At 41.7% G+C, this 18,053-nt stretch overlaps 1 protein-coding gene across 1 annotated transcript in view; it reads right to left on the reverse strand.

The window, feature by feature from the left end:
• The window catches only part of LOC114666349 (alpha-(1,6)-fucosyltransferase-like), a 362,150-nt gene that overhangs the window by 23,838 nt on the left and 320,259 nt on the right, over nucleotides 1-18,053 (reverse strand). Inside the window, 2 exon segments of the mRNA XM_028821169.2 lie at nucleotides 8,237-8,474; nucleotides 16,858-16,972. Of these exon segments, the coding sequence (XP_028677002.2) occupies nucleotides 8,237-8,474; nucleotides 16,858-16,972 (353 nt within the window).

The raw sequence follows: 18,053 nt of genomic DNA on the forward strand, positions 1-18,053 counted from the left end.
CTCCAGCTATGCTAAAGTTTCACATTTTGAATATTAAATATTCTATTTGCATGAATTTCCTCATAAAAGGGCTGAATCAGTCAGAGTATTTCAGTTTTGAATGTTTTTTGTAGATGTTTTCATACTGCTGGTAACTTACTCAATTAATAATGTGTTTTACTGTGTACTGTAGTACATGGATACATGAAAATATCTTAAAAAATGGAAGATATATTAGCACTGTCAGGTATAAAGAGACATGTCGCCACTTTGACTGTTGTGAATAGAGGAAACACCTGCTCCCCGGCCAACTGAAATTTGCCATGTGTGTCCCTCAGATGTGGGATTAGATGTAAGATAACTTCTGAATCCTGGATCTGGGAGACACATGGTGGCCAGAAAAGTATATGAACCCTTTGGAATGACCTGGAGCTCTACATTAACTGGTCATAAAGTGTGTTCTGATCTTCATCCAAGTCACAAGTGTAGACAAACACAATAGGCTTTATGCCAATAACACACAAAGAATTCAAATTTTTCATGTCTTTACTGAACAAACACATCAAACATTCACAGTCTACTGTGGAAAAAGTAATTGAAGTTAGATCTCTTATAAAATTGCAAGATGCTGAAAAATTAGTTCACGCTTTTGTTTTCAGTCGACAGATTACTGTAACGCACTCCTCTCAGGATGACCCAAAAAAGACATCAATCGATTGTAACTCGTGCAGAATGCAGCTGCCAGAGTCTTAACTAGGAAAAGAAAATCAGAGCACATCACCCCAGTTCTGATGTCATTACATTGGTTACCTGAGCCATTTAGAATTGACTTTAAAATACTGCTTATGGTTTACAAAGCCTTAAATAATCTCACTCCATCCTATATTTAAGAATGCCTCTCACCTTACACTCCAAATCGTATCCTTAGATCTTCAAATGAGTGTCTGCTTAGAATTCCAAGAGCTAAACTGAAAAGAAGTGGTGAGGCGGCCTTCTGCTGTTATGCACCTAAAATCTGGAATAGCCTGCCAGTAGAAATTCGCCAGGCTAATACAGTGGAGCACTTTAAAACACTGCTGAAAACACATTACTTTAACATGGCTTTCTCATAGCTTCATTTTACTGTAACCCTGATATTCTGTATATTCAATTAATTATTATTTTTTAACATGACTGCACAATCCATACTAACCCCTACTTTCTCTGCTGTTCTTTTTCCGGTTTTCTGTGTTGTTGTGATCTGCACCACCACCACCTAATCAAAGCCCCGTGATGTCTCTACATTGATGGATTGAAGGCCAGAGGTCCACATGACCGTCATCATCAAATTCTTCCACGTGAAGCCTGAAAACCATGAGGCCTGATTGAGGTCATCGATGTTAGGTAGAATGCCCAGTGGGGACTGGGTGGTCTCGTGACCTTGGAACCCCTGCAGATTTTGTTTTTTTCTCCAGTTCTCTGGAGTTTTTTTTTTTTTGTTGTTTCTGTCCTCCCTGGTCATCAGACCTTACTTCATTCTTTGTTACTTAGTATTGCCTAATCTTATTTTTATATTTTATAACCTTTTCTTTCTTCATCTTTGAGCTACACACAGTAATTTGTATGAAAACATGCTATAGAAATAAATGCTGTTGTTGTTGAACCCTTGGGAATAATAACTGGTTGAACCTCCTTAGGCAGCAGCAGCTGTTCAGTCCCCGAGTCAGCAAAGAAATGTAAAACCACAAACGGTTCTTCTTTGTTACTCGTTCTCGGTCATCCCATGGATGTAGACCCCTTAATCCGGCACCCCAGTCGGTACCTGCAGACACTGCGGCTCTCAGGGCACTTGGCCTCAGGACCCCCTCCTTTCTCCAGCTCCCATGACCCGTCTCACTCCCTTACGCCAGCTGCTACGAGTGAAGCAACCTCCAGTAGCTCCATCCTGCCCAAGTTGCCCTCCTCCGCTTACCTTTCTCTAAATCGACAGCTGGTTTCATTCTTTTAATTTTTCTCCTCCTCCTGCATTTACCACACTCCCTTTTTATTCTCCCGGCGGGTTCTTTCTAATTGCTGCACTGCTGTCGTCTGGTAATCCCTAATCAGCCTTCTCTCGTGCGGGCACCAACACAAGTAAAGACACAGGATGTGACTCCACTACAAAGGATTATAACAATCCAGAATTCTCCCACCCCCATTTGTCTCACGACACTGACTGCTTTAAAGTGTGTCATTAACAGAACATACTGTAAGCAGCCTACACGCAGGCGGAGTGTCGTTTTTAGTCCACTGTATTCGTTTTGTAGTCAGTCAAACATGTAATTCATTGCCGAATTATTTAATCAGAGATAAATCTTCCTGTTCCTTTCTTTCAGCCCCCTAATTAGCCCTGTCAGACACTTGTTTTATTTCATCAGAGCTCCAAACATTCAAAGTCAATAATACAGGCGTACAATAAAGAGTCGATGCACTGATCCGCACTCAATTGTGACTTTTTCAATGTTTCACTGAACAATCACATAACAGAAAAAGGCAAGCACAGAGGAAGCAGATCCCCTATGATTAAGGCAAATTTGTTTGCTTCTTTCAGTTGATTAAGCTTTTGTTCTTTTGAGTTTTTAATATTAACCAAGCCTGGATGCCTTATGTGTGGCTCAAGGTGGGCTGAAGCTCAATAACTGATGCGTGAGTCCAAAACAGCGAAGGCCAAACAAAAACATGTAACATGATATTCGTGCTTCTCATGGTGGTGTGTCGTTAGTACAGATAGTGACCAAAAGATGAATTCCGCAAAACATGAGGAGTTAGAATTGATGACTCCGGTGGCTACAGAGGCCAAGGGGAGCAGGATTAACAGCCAGTGTGGCACTCCACAAACGCATTACGAAGTTCAGAACGGTACTCTGCAGTACTGACCGGTGTCCTTGCTAACATAACACACTTGGTATATAACAGGATTAGTAAGGTTGAATGGCTTAGCTCAAATTGCCTGGCAGTTTTTTTTATCATAAATGTCAGGAGACACAAAACAAGATAATATGATATTAAAAGGCTACCTGTAGTTAATGGCTCCATAATAACTCAGAAAATATTGAGCTGTACAGAAAGGTACAGCAAGAAAAATCAACAGTGCAAAACAGCTCCTTTTAATGGTAGACACATTAACAATAGAAGTGCTCACCTGGAGTTGTAAACCGAAGCCCATAATCACGACAGTAAATGCAATGTGCCCACATTCAAGAGAGACTGGCCAAGAATGATATAAGTGGATGAATGCTATTTAGAAAAAACGGAGGAGGAAAACACAGCAAGACTGAAGAGATGGATGGGGGAACACAGGCCTAACTTGAACGCTCAAGCTGATTCAAAAGGGAGCCACACCGTAGGGGGGCATGGCACAGACCACCGTGGACAGTGTCTGATTAAACACATGTATCATAATATCTGCTGTAGCCAGAGATGAAGGTATAACTGGTATGTCACACGTGAAATTTACACTAAACCTACAGTACATGCACATACTAAGACACAGGGGCACTTATAGAACCCCTAAAGCCATGATGATGTCAAAACAAAAGAGGTCTATTAAGGAGAAAACAAATGACAGGCAAGAGCAACAAAAATGCCCAATGCATATTAAGTTCTGTATCTCACACAATATATACGATTACAGCCCTGGTTACCAGTTAGCAGACTTTGTTATTTTTTTAGGTTACGTGTGTAGGCATCTCATCGAGTGGGTTTGTTGTTAACGTCAATGGTGTGGTATCTTTATTGAAGTTTTATTAGATAATCAGAACAGTGGGGGTGAGGACAGGGCATTATGCCCATAAAGCTCATCCATCCTTGTCACCTACTGTGCCCTCTATAATGTTTGGGACACAGACCCATTTTTCCTTAATTTAGCCCTCTGCTCCACAGTTTAAAATTACAAATTAAACAATTCAGACATGATTAAAGTGTATTTTCATTTAAGGGGATTTGCATACTTTGATTTAAAAAATACCAAACTACAGAGTACCACAAAACTGTGACCTGCACATGATTAGTGAGTATTAGCAATCTACCTTTGATACTTCCTTATTTGAAAAATCTCTGAGTGCTGTTGACAACACTATCTATCCCATTACAGGTTTGATGGGCTTTTATTGTTATGTGTACAGAAATATTCATAACTGTTGTCACAGGTGGCTGGGTGTGGTTGGCATTCGGCTGCCTATAAAAGCGTCCGCCTCCCGACAATCAAGGCTGGAGTCGGGTGAGGAGGTGGACGAGGTCGGAGAAGGAGGTGGGCGAAGAGAGGCCTGAAGTGTGAGAAGGAAAGTGAAGTGGCTTAGAAGAGAAGCCTGGACTGTTGAGAGACTGTGGGGGGTGTTTGGTGGCGGTGCACATAGTGACTTGTAAATAATAGTTGTAGGAATAAACGTGTGGTAATGGCTAAAACCGTGTCCTCCTGTCTGTGTCCGGGCTGTACCCTTTCACACTGTGTGCGTATAACCAACATTCAACATTTCAACACTCTCTGAAAAGTGAGTATGGCTACCTTACCTTGAAACATTTGTCTTCCTTTCCCTAAAATCTTGGAACACGCCACTGATCATAATTAATGTTCTAGTGAAGAATGTCTACCTCATTCCTCTCTCCCACAAAATGGAAAGCATTCGTTTTCAAAGTGAACGTCAGTTCAACCCTCAAGTGATAAAGGATAACAAACTGGACGAGTTAGAGTTCCATTTCTCTGTTGGTGACTGACTTTAAAATTGCAGTCGTAAAGCATTAACTAAGCCAGTCCTCCATCATTTGAAAAATCCCACACAACATCAAAAGTGAGGCAGGTGAAGGGTCTCACACTGGATCATAACGGTTTTTGGGACTAAACTAGCAGAATTTACTATATTTTATAGCACCTTTTCTACTGACCTCCATTGTAATGGTGCTTTTAAGTATTCCTTTCTTTATCATTACAATATGAGCTTAAGCAAGCTAAGCAAGTCAACAAGGGGACACTATGGAAGTCAATACTCGTGACCAAGCTACGTCAAGTCACATTATTGTCATCTGTGCGTAGTACACTGAAATTCATACTTGCATACTTCGTTCTTCAGAACAGTTCACAAAAATACTACTCAAAATAAATAAATAGAGATGAAACAGAATGCAGTTATGCGGGCAGAATACCAATCTGCAGTGGTGAAGAAGTAGCAGACCCAGAAGGCAAAGCTCTTGATTTACCTGTTGATCTACATCCCTATCCTCATCTATGGTCATGAGCATTGGGTAAGGACTGAAAGGCCAAGATTGCAGGTACAAGCAGGCAAAATCTCTGCAAGGTGGCTGGGCTCTCCCTTAGAGACAGGGTGAGAAGTGCAGACATTTGGGAGAAGCTCGGTCTAGGGCTGCTGACCCTTCGTATCAAGAGGAGTTGTGATGGTTCAGGTATCTGATACAGAGGCCTCTTGGCGCTCTCCCTGTGGAGGTTTTATGGACACAACCAACTGGGAAGGGGCCCTGGGAAGACCCATGGCTTGATGGGAGGAATACATCTCCAAGATGGCCTGTTAAGTGTGGCTGTGGAAAAGGACAGGTGGGACTCATTGCTAAAACTGTTGCCCCTGCAAGTTAGTCTTAGATCAGTGGTAGAAAATGAATGAATGAATGAATAACTAAAAAGTATTCTTAGCATGTAAAATATACTGTATATACAATTATAATCAATATGTACAGTACAGGTATGTCTTTACAAGTACTATATATTTATACTGTTTGTTATGTTGCAATACTTGTGTCTTAAGATTTTTTAAAATACCTTTCTCTCTTACTCTACTCTTATTAGATGACTCCCTTTTCCTCTCCATGCAGTAAGTCGATCTCCTTGACTGTTTCAGCAGTCTTTTAATTTTATACAGCACCTTTCACAAAGAACTCATTTGTAAGGTGATTCAAAGATAAAGTGAAGTCAGCTAAATATTTCCCACATTCATAAATACTGGAAGGAAAATGGTGTCAATCACTGGTGTCCAAAGAGATGCTCAGGTTTGAAATGTCAGGCAACAATTTTGCAAAGGATCTTGCAGGCATTTAGGGAGACAACTACATTTCAATGACATCCACAAAGGAAGCAGTGCAGGACTTGTTTGTTCATAACACACTACTCTGCTTAGCAGAACCAATGGCCTACGTTTCAGTTTTTGTCACCTTCACTCTCATGTGTCATTCTGGGCAGAATGTGAAGCGCATGCAGACCTTTGAAAATGTCACAACTATGCCAGCCTGCTGTTGCATACCTAAGAACTATCCTGTTTTGTATTTCTTTGAGTATTGAGGTCACACCAGTTCCCCAAACCTGACACAGACAGACACAAGGCACAAGTCCAGCAATACACACTGACTTTACTCAGTGGGAAATGCTTCCCAAATCATTTCCCACCAATGCACAATACAATAAAGTACAATATTTACAGCACATAGCATTTTGTCTTCTTCTTCATCTCTCTTTCTCTCCCTCTTGTCTTCTCCACCTCCTGTCCTCCTCCAGCAAGCTTCGTCTTCTCCCTCCCAACTCTGGCTCTCTGAATGAAGTGAGGCTGTCCCTTTTATGCTGCACCTAGGAGCACTGCAGGTGGCCCATCAGCATGATCTGGAAGTACTCCCAGGTGTGGAGGAAGCCCAACAAAGTTGGGCTCTACCACTCCTGCTGCTCACCCTGGCAGCGCCCACAGAACCCAACATGTCTGTGCCAGACTCCAAATCCCATGAAGCCCTGTGGAAATCTGAGGCACAGCTGCAACCCAGGGGAGCTGCCATCTAGCGCTCCGGGGGAGGTGGTGCCCTGTGTATGTCCACCAAGTACATTTAAAGGTTTATTTAATGTCACATGTATAGAGTACAACAATATTCATGCTTGCATGTGCTAGTCGCTTTGCTACCAAAGTAGTAAGATTCACCAACTATGTGTGTGTACAAATGACCGTATGGCACTGTACACTGCCAATGCCTGTCCCTATGGCATACACTGCTGAAATCACGTAAGTTTAATGCCACGCTGAATTTATCTGAAACTGGAAAGTTTGTCACGGCTGTGTGAGGACTGTAATAACTGAAGCACTACAGACTTTACTTTCAACAGTCATACAGTAAGTGTGTGAAATTACTCACGTCACTCAGCATGCTGAGTTAAGTTGCCAGCTGGATGGTGGCGAACATCTTTAGTGTTTTAAGAATGCAGCCCTACAAGCTGTTCACTGCTATTTAATAATCACACTTTGTTTGCTTCATATAATGCATAAAAAGATCTTAATTTACTAACAGGCCCCTTTGTTCATGTGGGCTTTTCTTTGGCTTCTCTTTGGTTTGCTCCCACATCCCAAAGGAGTCAATGATTAGGTTGGCAGATGACGATGAACTGGCTCCCGATGGGTGTATGTGTGAGTGTGCCCTATGACAGAAAGGGCCACGACTTGTCTTACAGTTCCAGCTTCCCACATCTTCATTTAGAATAGTGGGGTTTGGAAAATTAATGGAAAAAGAATGAATGACTGACATGCCATACTAACATTTGAGCATTAGTGGGGTGTTGGACGAAATGTGGTATGGTGGTAACAATGCTCTGTCAACTGAATGAGTCGGGAGTGTGAGCAAACCTTACCACAATTTGGACCATTGACCCTCCTTACCCTATTATTCATATCTCAACAGGCCAGGCCGAAAGCTCGGTCACTGCCAACAAGGTGCTGCACCACAGCCACTGCACACCAGACTAGTGAGCTTAATCAAAAATCACACGTGGCATTTACAGACTGGCTGAGCTCTGAGAGAATGCAAAAAGTACTCTCGAGAAAATCTACACAAGAGGATGCTGGTTTCAGAATACTGCCCAGGAAACAGCTACAGGATTGTCCTCACAATGTCTCAGACTACAAGAAATGGGGCATCCCAATTTATCTTTTATGACAGCTCATGAAATGACACTTAATGTACCAGCATCACTGCCGCTTATGACTGCCTGGTAACAATAACCAAGGAGGACATTGCCCCGATGGCTAAAGTGACTCAGTCAAGCAGCAACAAGCATGACGGATCTGTAGACTACAGAGGCTGACAATGCCACACTAGCCGGATGGCATCACTGACCCAAAAGACGTATTGACAAGAGGCAAAAAGACCATGCCGGCTCGGAGTCATGCCACTCCCAGACAATCCCTCATAGACATGTTACTTAACAAGCAACCGGGCCCATCAATTCCAGTTTAGTTACTCCCTCTCTATACGTGCTCCTCACCTGACCAGTGGCCTGTGGATGCCCCTGCCCTGTCGGTACAAGAGTCGCTCACAGGTTTGAAGACAGTCTCCCAGCCGCCGGAAGCATAGCGCCAGTTCTGTGATTCCAGAATAAGCGTCCGTTGCGTGCCATAGGCAATCATGAAGCAGTAGACAACATGATGGAGTTGACAGCCATACCCACAGCCTTTGTTGATGTTGCACACCAGCTTCCGTGCCTTGCTGCAGTCCTTGGGGTTCTGAGACAAAAAGAAAAAGATATGAGCTGTATAAAGGATCCTTTAATTGAAGCTGGCATCAAGTCGCTGGCACACTTTCATTTTCTTAAATGCAACAGGAAATGGTGACTCTGGCTTTAGTGAAGAAGGAATGCTTCAAGCATCCTATTGGCACTGAGTAACGCAACCTGCGAGAAGACCTCAAGTACTGCGCTGGCGGTGCAACCAAACATGGCAACCCTCAGTCTACAAACTCCAGTTGATCATGAACTGCACAAAGCAGCAGGATGCTGTTGCATATCTTTGAAGATATCTATACTTTGTCATAACTGTATTCATCAGGGTACTGTCAAGGGGACGATATCCTTATAAATATAGGGTGTTGGATGTGGTCATGCCATGGCTGGTCTCTCAACCATGAAAACCTGGTGTGTTTCAGAGACTTAAATGCACAAAATGTTATAAAACGTAAGAGTTCCTAAGCGTTAAGTCCCCAGAATGTCTAAAATTCCCAAAACCCAGCTAGTGACAAGAGCCAACACAAATTCTTCATAAATAAAAAAAATATATATTCTTCACAAAAATAACCCATCCATGAGAAATGCACAAACCAGTGTCTATCTTCGTGGTGGTCCCAAGCCCAGATAAATGGGTAGGGTTATGTCAAGAAGGGCAACCGGTGAAAAAGTTTGCAAGATCAATATGCAGACAACAATACAGATTGCCATACCGGATCGGTCAAGGCCCAGGTTAACAATGGGGTGTTAGCCAACAGGGTGCTGGGGGAAATTGGGGTACTGTTTTCTTCTTAATTCTTTACTCATCACTTGTTTTCGAAATTTAAGATGATTTTTTAAAATTATTATTAAAGTATTAAATTATTAATTTCATGGTTTCTGGAGTGATCAGTCTCTTGTCGCCCCTAGTAAAAGTACTTAAAAAGTAACTGGGAGAAAAATTATAGTCAGAAATCAAAAAAGAGTCAAACACTGGGAAACCTACTGCACTGTTACCAAAGCCAAATGAAAGTCAAAAAAGTCAAACATGAGACTCTAAGAAAATTGGTTTCAAAAAACCAGAAATGATTGACAAAAGGGTGTTTTGAATCCACAAACTTGGTGGAGGAAATGCCCAAAACGACAACCATTTAACCAGTCACATTGTTACAACACCTCTAACAATGCCATGCTGTTGTAATGACAGGATGGTAAAACCAGGCTGCGATATAAATGACCAGAATTGCTGAAAAAGCAAATAAATACTAAAACAACACCAAAAATAAGACTCTGGCCACAAAACTAATTTCAGAATCTGAATCAGGGTTTAAAAAACCTCAAAAATTAGTCCTCAGTCTTGCAGGAAGGCAAGAGAAGCACAGAAAATGTATATAAAGACCCTATTCACAACAACACCGAGGTTGGATTTTTGAGGTAGGTGGTGTGTCAGAGAAGTGGGCATTACGGGAAACACTTGAGAGACGGAGTGCCATTTGGCACACAGAGGAAAGGCGCTGAAAGTACACGCAGGCCAAGGGCTTGCAAATGTATTTAAATTATTCTGTTACCAGTCTTCAACAAGTAGTGTGACTAGTTATATAAGAAATGTGATAAATACAATCGTAAAATTATGCGTAATCAAATAAAAGGACGGAAATCATTACAGCACCAGACTATGCGGTGAGAGTTTAAAAATAAAGAGAGTGACACCTTACAGTGCTAAAGAGTGCTGATCCTGAATGAACAGTGCAGGTAAAATTGCAGACCACTGTCTCGATACGTTAAAATGTTTAAGTGGCTACAAAAAAACATTTTAACCTGAAGAAAAAAATAAATGTCACTACAGTTTACAGGTTAACACAAGAATCCTGAAAGACAGAAAATGTTTGTGATGCTATCCATCCATCCATCCATTTTCCAACCCGCTGCCACCTTAATTTTACTCGCACCTCCCCATCACTCTGTTAATTGTGCAATGATGTCACCTTGCAAATGTGTCAATTGGTGGCAGGCAGGCAGCCTACTATCCCATACCCTACTGAGGCAGCTGAAGTCAGACACAAAAATACCCACCGCTGAAGTCTGTTTATCTGGCATGAGGTGTCTGAATTGTATAGGAAAATAATATATCGTTATATATCGTTCCATGTCTACAATGAACTGTGCAAATGTAGGATGATGGGAAATGCGAGGCAAGAAATGCTGAACACATAACTAAAACAGAAAATGTATTCATATGTTATAGTAATAATGACAAAATGTTGATGTGAAGCGTATAATGTGTGAAGGCTGAAGTCCAAATATCAAGCAAACACTTTCACAAAAGGTATAACAAAACAAGTGTGCTTTTTCTTTTTCTTCGGTTTTATTCTTGAATAATCGTCCAATTTACATGTTGCTGTCAATGTGTGAAAACTGAAGCCCAAATGTCAATCGATACGAAATAAAGACGTTTGCATGCATGTGTGTGTTAGTGTCTGTCACAGTGGAAACACGGAAGTCACACAGGTATCTGCTTCGCTGGTGCAGGGTTAAGAACTGCTGTTTCATAATCAAGATGTTGTTGGTTTGATCCAGGGTCCTCCCAGCTTTGTGTGGTGGGCTTTTATTATTGTTACTATCCTCTTTAATAAAATCCCTTTGTGTGTCCAGGTGTCCGTGTGTGTGTGTCTTCTGGTGAAGTGCGCATGCGCGGGGCATGATGGGATGCGTGATATTACTGTCAGAGAAAGTTAGAGGCATTTTACGGAAATACAAACCGGTATTACTGCGAGAGGAAATTAAAGGTACACAATACAGTGACGCATATTACAGCCACTTACAAGCCAGTATTACTGTCAGAGGAGATGAAAGGCATATTACCGCTGCGCACGCCTGTATTACCGCCAGAGAAAATTAAAGGTATATTATGGACGTATAAGCCAGCAGACGTATAAAGACGGTATTACTGTCACAGAAAATTAAAGACACACAATACATGGCGGCAGCCCACGAAGAACGGTCAGCTCAGCAAGTAAACATCAACAAAAGAAAGGCTGAAAGAAAGAAAAATACGACCAACAAAAAGAATGAGGTCAAAGTCCCTTGCCATTTAATATAGACTGTTCCTACTAATGTTTATGCACTACTGTTCTAGCGCCCGTTATTGTAATGGGCTAAATGACTAGTTACAGTATATAATAAAAACATTATTTGATTTGAGTCTTTAACAACTCAATGAAACAAGTGTGCTTTTATTCAAGAATAAAACTGAATAAAAACCGAATTAAAAAAAAATCACACATAAGCTAGTCTTAACAGCCTGTATGAAGTCACAGTACTTGGAAAAGTTAGCGTTCTTTTCAATTCAGTTTTATTCTCTCAATCACATTCACGCTCCCCCCAATTCGACACTGTTAGTTTTCAAATAAAGAAGTGGTATAATGAAACAGGTGTACTTTTATGTGCAATTTATTAATTCAGTTTTTATTAACTTTTATTTTTGAATAAAGGCACACTTGTTTTGTTATACCTTTTGTGAAAGTGTTTGCTTGATATGTGGACTTCAGCCTTGACACATTAAACACTTCATGTCAGCATTTTGTCAATTATTACTATAACATGAAAAAAGTTGGTTTCAGTTATGTGTTCAACATTTCTTGCCTCGCATTTCCTATCATCCCACACTTACACAGATCGTTGTAGACACGGAACTCACATGAAATGTACGTATTCCAAATAATGATAAATTATTTACCCCATACAACCCCATTCAGGCACCTCACACCACGATAAACAGACTTGAGCTGTGGATATTTTGTGTCGGACATCAGCTGCCTCGGTAGGGGTTGGGATAGCAGGCTGCCCACCTACCTGCCCCCGATTGGCACATTTGCGAAACAAAGGCGACATCGGTGTGCAATTAATGCAATGATGAGGAGGTGCGAGTAAAATTGAGGTGGCCCGGCATTACAGATATTTTCTCAGGCTTCAGGGATTCTAGTGGTAATACTTGCTAATGTTTCAATAATTTAGAATTAAGATACCTCTGTAAATATTTTGTATTGACTCACTTGCAGACCTTGCATACAGGCTTGCGTTTATCTTGTGGTTTTCAAAGTACTGGTTGCTCACTTTGTCAGTTGAGCGTGCTGGTGACAGCTGAGATGCTGCAGAAGTTGCTATCTTGTTAACACTTGTGAGTGGATGGAAACAGGGCTGCAATATGAGTCATGGTGAACTGGTAGTGCATTCATATGTAGGCTGCCATGAAAAATGAGTACTGAAGCCATTTTAAAACGTTCAAACCAACAATGATCGATTTTTTGGTACTTTTGACAACCCCAGAGCAAAATACAACACCTATCTGACCAGAGTGAACTGCAATCTCTGTGCCAAATCGAGAAAACCAAGAAGTCATTCCTTATGGAATAAAATGATGATCCTACTCCACCACATAAAACAATTATCTCTTATACAGCAAACTATGATATGTCATTTTTTTTTATAATTCACATATATTTTAGAACTTTAAAGGCTGATTTTGGGATTTTGAAAGTTGTGGGTTCCATCTCACATTTATTTCAAGATTTGAAGGGCAACAGTTGTGGTAAAAATGTTTCTCTTTCTAACACCATTTTGTTCTGTCAATGTGGCATTCCCGCTGTTATGACACAGGTGGGGTTACATGGGACATGGCTTCAGCATCAGTTACCACAAGAGCTTAAAAGGTCCTGTTTGAAGGATAAACACCCACAAGACTTTCTCGTGATTCTTGACAACGACCCTGTAGCTTCGATTTTGATTCTTGTGTTTTGTTTTGACGATTAGATTGGCACGATTTCCTGGTTTTTGGTCCTTGGTCATTTCTCTAAATATACTACTTCCTGTTATTTGAGACTGCACACTAACACCATCTCGTAGGAGTAAATACGATGTCTGTCAGCACTAAAGTAAACCACAAGTAAAGCATAACACTGTTTCAAATAGGCTACACACTGGAATGAGGCATGATGCCTTCCTTACACTCCTCTTCATGGTAATGAACTGCTTAATTATATCCATAACAAACTACAATAGAGAAAACTACAACGGTCAGACCATCACCATTCTTCATTCACACATTCTTCAGCTGCTCCTGCAGGACCAACTCTCCTGTTTGAACATTTCTGGGCTGCAGCCTGTCTAGTTTCAATGGACCCCCCTGTTTTGACAGCATTCTTGAAGGCAAGTCTTCCCCAATTCCTCTTTTTGTCTGTTACTGCTGCATCCTTGTTCCTTCCACAGCTGGGCTCACTCTGTGAAGTCCCTCATAACGGTGTATATTTAGAATGGCACTATATAAAATAAAGACAGACTGACTGACTGAATGATGGTCTGTTCTAGAATACTGTGCACTTACTCTCCAGGTTGTTGGCCGCTACCAGAACTTTGGTGCTCTCAATCTGGCCAGACAGATTTCTATGTCTACCAGTATCTATGAAGGTTTGAGAAAAGCGTTCCATCAACCTACAACAGTTTTTTCTCATCCTTTCGCCTGCAGGCTTAGTGGTGTGTGTGTGATTCTTTCAGCCATGACCAAAAGCATACAGGCTGCATTATGTACTGCTTGCACTTAACACTTAACTAGCAGTTCTCACAGACCAGGCTGTTTGATGGAGAAGCACAGAAATTGATTTTGTGTTAGTGTCACTGCTCCATGGAGGAATAAGTAACGAACGACAGGTGGAGATAAATGACGGGAGCGAGTCTCAAAGAGGCGGCAATGCAAGGTGCGCGAGAAGATTAATGAGAGTGTCGTGGCCTGCAAAATGAAAAGGTTAATCGGCACGGCTCCGCTCTCAGGAAGACAAACTCATTAGGCACACCAGAAAAAAAAAAGACGCCTGTGACGATTGTTATCACAGAAAATTTATGTGCCCCAATGTCCAGGATGTTTCTAGTGGATTTCAAAAAAGCCACACAATTCTTATTAACAAAACGCTTTGCACTTCAGGCTTTGAGACTGGACCACAGCAATGCTGGGGTTGTGAACCTGTCATTCCAGGTTCCTCAAAAAGGACAGAGGCAAAATAAAATAGATGAGAAGGTGAAGGTAAAAACAAAAAGAAACCTGCAGTGAGAAGATGGACATCAGGAGTTGCATCACCCTCTGCTACAAAACGATGATGGAGAACGGAGGACACCTGGCATGATAGCCTCTGTGAAAGTGATTTTATTGGCTTGTCCTCCAAAGCTTTGCTTTCCAGCACCACAGCACACCAGGCCTACTTCTCTCGCTTGCGTTACATTTCTCTGTCTGTCTATCTGTCTGTTGCCTTTTATGTCTGTTTGTCTGTCTGTCTGTCTACCTACCTACCTACCTACCTAGTGTTTGTCACATGAATCTCATTCTTGAATTAACTTTGGACGTTTGCTTAAGTCTGTCTCCTAATTACTTATGTCAACATTTCTTTTATATTGCACCTTTTCTATGTATTTCTCTTTCTTTTTCACATCACCTTTCACCTGTTGTAACCCAATCTTTATTTTAAAGACGTTGTTAGGCCAGCCTCATTGACTGGAGTCTCTGTCCTGTTTCTAGTTGCTTGATTGACTGTGGTGTATTTTCATGCGTTTCTCACAAGTCCCTTCTCCTGAGTGACTTTTGCCTCAGCTGACAGGGTGCCGTATGATCCAGCACCCTACAGGGAGATTCTATGGTGAAGGGGCTAAGGACCTGGACTCCAAACCAGAAGGATGCACACACCGTGTGAGTGAGTGAATCGTTTTAAGCTGACTGCACTCTGGGTGTAACAGAATCAGAACGTATCTGCGCTTGTTAACATGTGCTTGGATGGTATGCCCCATACTAGTTTAAAGGCTGTTTCTTAGTATGGTGAGGGAAACGTCAATCTTTGAGACGCCTAATAGAATTTTGAAGGAGGCCCAATCAGTGCTGTAATAAAGACAGCATTTTCAGTTTGAAGGGCACTTCATCACATGTCACTTTTGGAACTGACTGAAAAGGCGAATGAGCCGCCTGGTGACAGGAGAGGTTCAAGAAGCTGGACTTGACCTTTGTGACACCACATTCTTTTAGTGCATAGTGATTTGGACTGAGGTCAAAGTACAAGATGGAAAATGCTCCAAAACTGGCATGACAGGCATGAAATGGACACAGCCTTGGACAGGCGATCAAAGGGCAAGCACATATTGGATGAGTCTGCAGTATATGAGGCCTGTCCCTGTCATAAGGCGAAATCATGGTGTAGCTAAAGATGAAAAAGACTGGAAATATACACCTCACACTCTCATCGCTTAACCTCTTGACACCTAGTGCTCTTTTTTTGCAGGAGAGAGAAATGTCTTCACTCGTTTAGAAAATAAACATAGAAAATGTGAGGGGACCTTCAGCAGATTAAATGTGTATTGGTGCTGCTTTGGAATTCTGTACAGCATTTTTTATATTGATAGCAGAACTGGCGAGGTCCATAAATTCAACTGACTTATTTCCATTTCAATTGCTACCCTGGCTGGCTAGTTCACTGCCAGAATAACCGCGGCCATTTAAATGTGGCAGACCTCAAATGCAGGGCCCACTAAATCATTGTTTCTCCCTACTTGGGCTTAATTTACAAGTCATAAAAAACTGAATGAAGCAGACATGTCCAAAACACTCCATTGCAGGTAAATTCACAGGTGTCTTTGACTGGCTTATTAGCCCTGCTGGCGATAGCTTGCCATCTTATAGCTGTGCCAAGAGTGCCAGTGGAGGCAAAGGTAAGATCCTGAATTCAAGGCTCTTATGGTCAGTTTCATGGCTACATCATCAGCTCCTTCTAGTTATCTGCCATTGAGTTTTACTGATGACTTCTGGCTTTATAAACACTGCTGTGCTGGAAGAAGGACAAACAAATAGGACACAAAAAGTCAATGGGAGACAAACAGACTACGGCTGGAGACTTGAGAAAGCATCTACTAGATGGCATCATTTCTTCTAGATACAATTTCACATACAGTAGTGTGGTTGGGACATTAGGCAAAGTAGATGGGGAACCAACCTCTTCTGACCATGGCAAGATTACAAGTAGGTCCCTGCCAAACAAAAAGACTTCATGGATGGCACCAGGAAACAGTCTTCCATTATGATAAAAATGGCCAGAGCTTGGTTTTCTACCCAGATAAAATAATGCCCAGTTTGCCACCACTTACTATAAAACAGGAATGCAAGTGGGGCTGACTGTCTTATGGCAATGAGGCTGGATGTGAGAAAGCAAATAAAAGAACACAAAGCAGAAGACTCAAACATCTCCTGGAGTTTGTGTTAGAAGTGCCCCAAAGCTGTAGGCCACATGCAGTGGAATCAAAAGAAGGTTCACCTGTAGATACATTGTTAGAAGTGCCCCAAAGCTGTAGGCCACATGCAGTGGAATCAAAAGAAGGTTCACCTGTAGATACATTATTCGGTTTTGAACAAGGTTGGAGAGATCCTTGGCTTCCTGTTCTCGCCAGTCCCCGGCACCATCAGCCTGACTGAGGTAGTACACATCTGTCATTATCGATCTGCAAAAAAAAAACAAACACACAGCCTTAGTGGGACATACCATGATAGAAAGTTATGAGTCTGTAAGCGCTGCTCTGCGCTTGATGCTACAACAAGGGTCAGGTATCACCGGAAGACAATTTATCAGGGAGCTGCACTCAGGACTTGATCGCATTTTCTTACGGTCTCCTTTTCCATTTCCAACTATTTCAGTTTTAATTTCAAACACTCAGACTTATCGAAGCTGCGATGGTAGTGGAATTCCAATGAGTAAGCGAAGTGTTGAACCAGCATTGCTTGCAGTTCTTCCATATTGGGTTAATTCTTCACTGAACAACATGAAATCCACACCCCCTCCCCTACCACCAAGTGACCCAGTGGCATTAGGACATTAGATCAATTGTGACGACGATTGGCCGTTCAGCCCAACAAGCTCATCCACCCTGTTCACCTCGATTGTCCAAAGTAACATCAAGCACAGGTTTGAAGGTTCATAACGTCCTAGTCTCTGCCACTCTATGTGGTCACTGATACCACGTGTCTTTCTTACACTTGTGTGAAATCTGCTCATAACAAGTTTCCACTCGTGTCCCCGAGTTTTTGTTATAGACTTCATTTCAAGTAAGCCTTGACCTACTGTACTAATTCCTTTCATAAATTTAAACACTTCAATCATGTCACCTCTCAATCAGTTTCTTCAAGCTCCCCTTATAGCTTACAGAATCAGCCTCGTCATTCTTCTCTGTACTTTCTCTAGGGTTGCTATGTCTTTTTAGTAATATTAAGACCAAATCAGAACACAGTTCTGGCCTCACTAGTGTGTTATATAACTTGAGCATAACCTCCCCTGACTTGTACTCCCCACATCATGATGTGTAACCGAACATCCTTTCAGCCTCCTTGACCACTTCTGTACACTGTCTGGTTGTTGATAGTGACCAGTCCATTACCACTAGGACTCCCAGGTTCTTCTCATTAGCAGTAATTTCAAGTTTCACATCTCCCACTGTGTATTCAAATCTAACATTTATACTTCCTGCCTCTGACGACACATCATTAGAATATCAGAACATAAAGAAAAGTTGTGACGAAAACAGGCCA

The sequence above is a fragment of the Erpetoichthys calabaricus genome, chromosome 16 (genome assembly GCF_900747795.2).
Source record: "Erpetoichthys calabaricus chromosome 16, fErpCal1.3, whole genome shotgun sequence".
In the NCBI taxonomy this organism is placed as follows: Eukaryota; Metazoa; Chordata; class Cladistia; order Polypteriformes; family Polypteridae; genus Erpetoichthys; species Erpetoichthys calabaricus.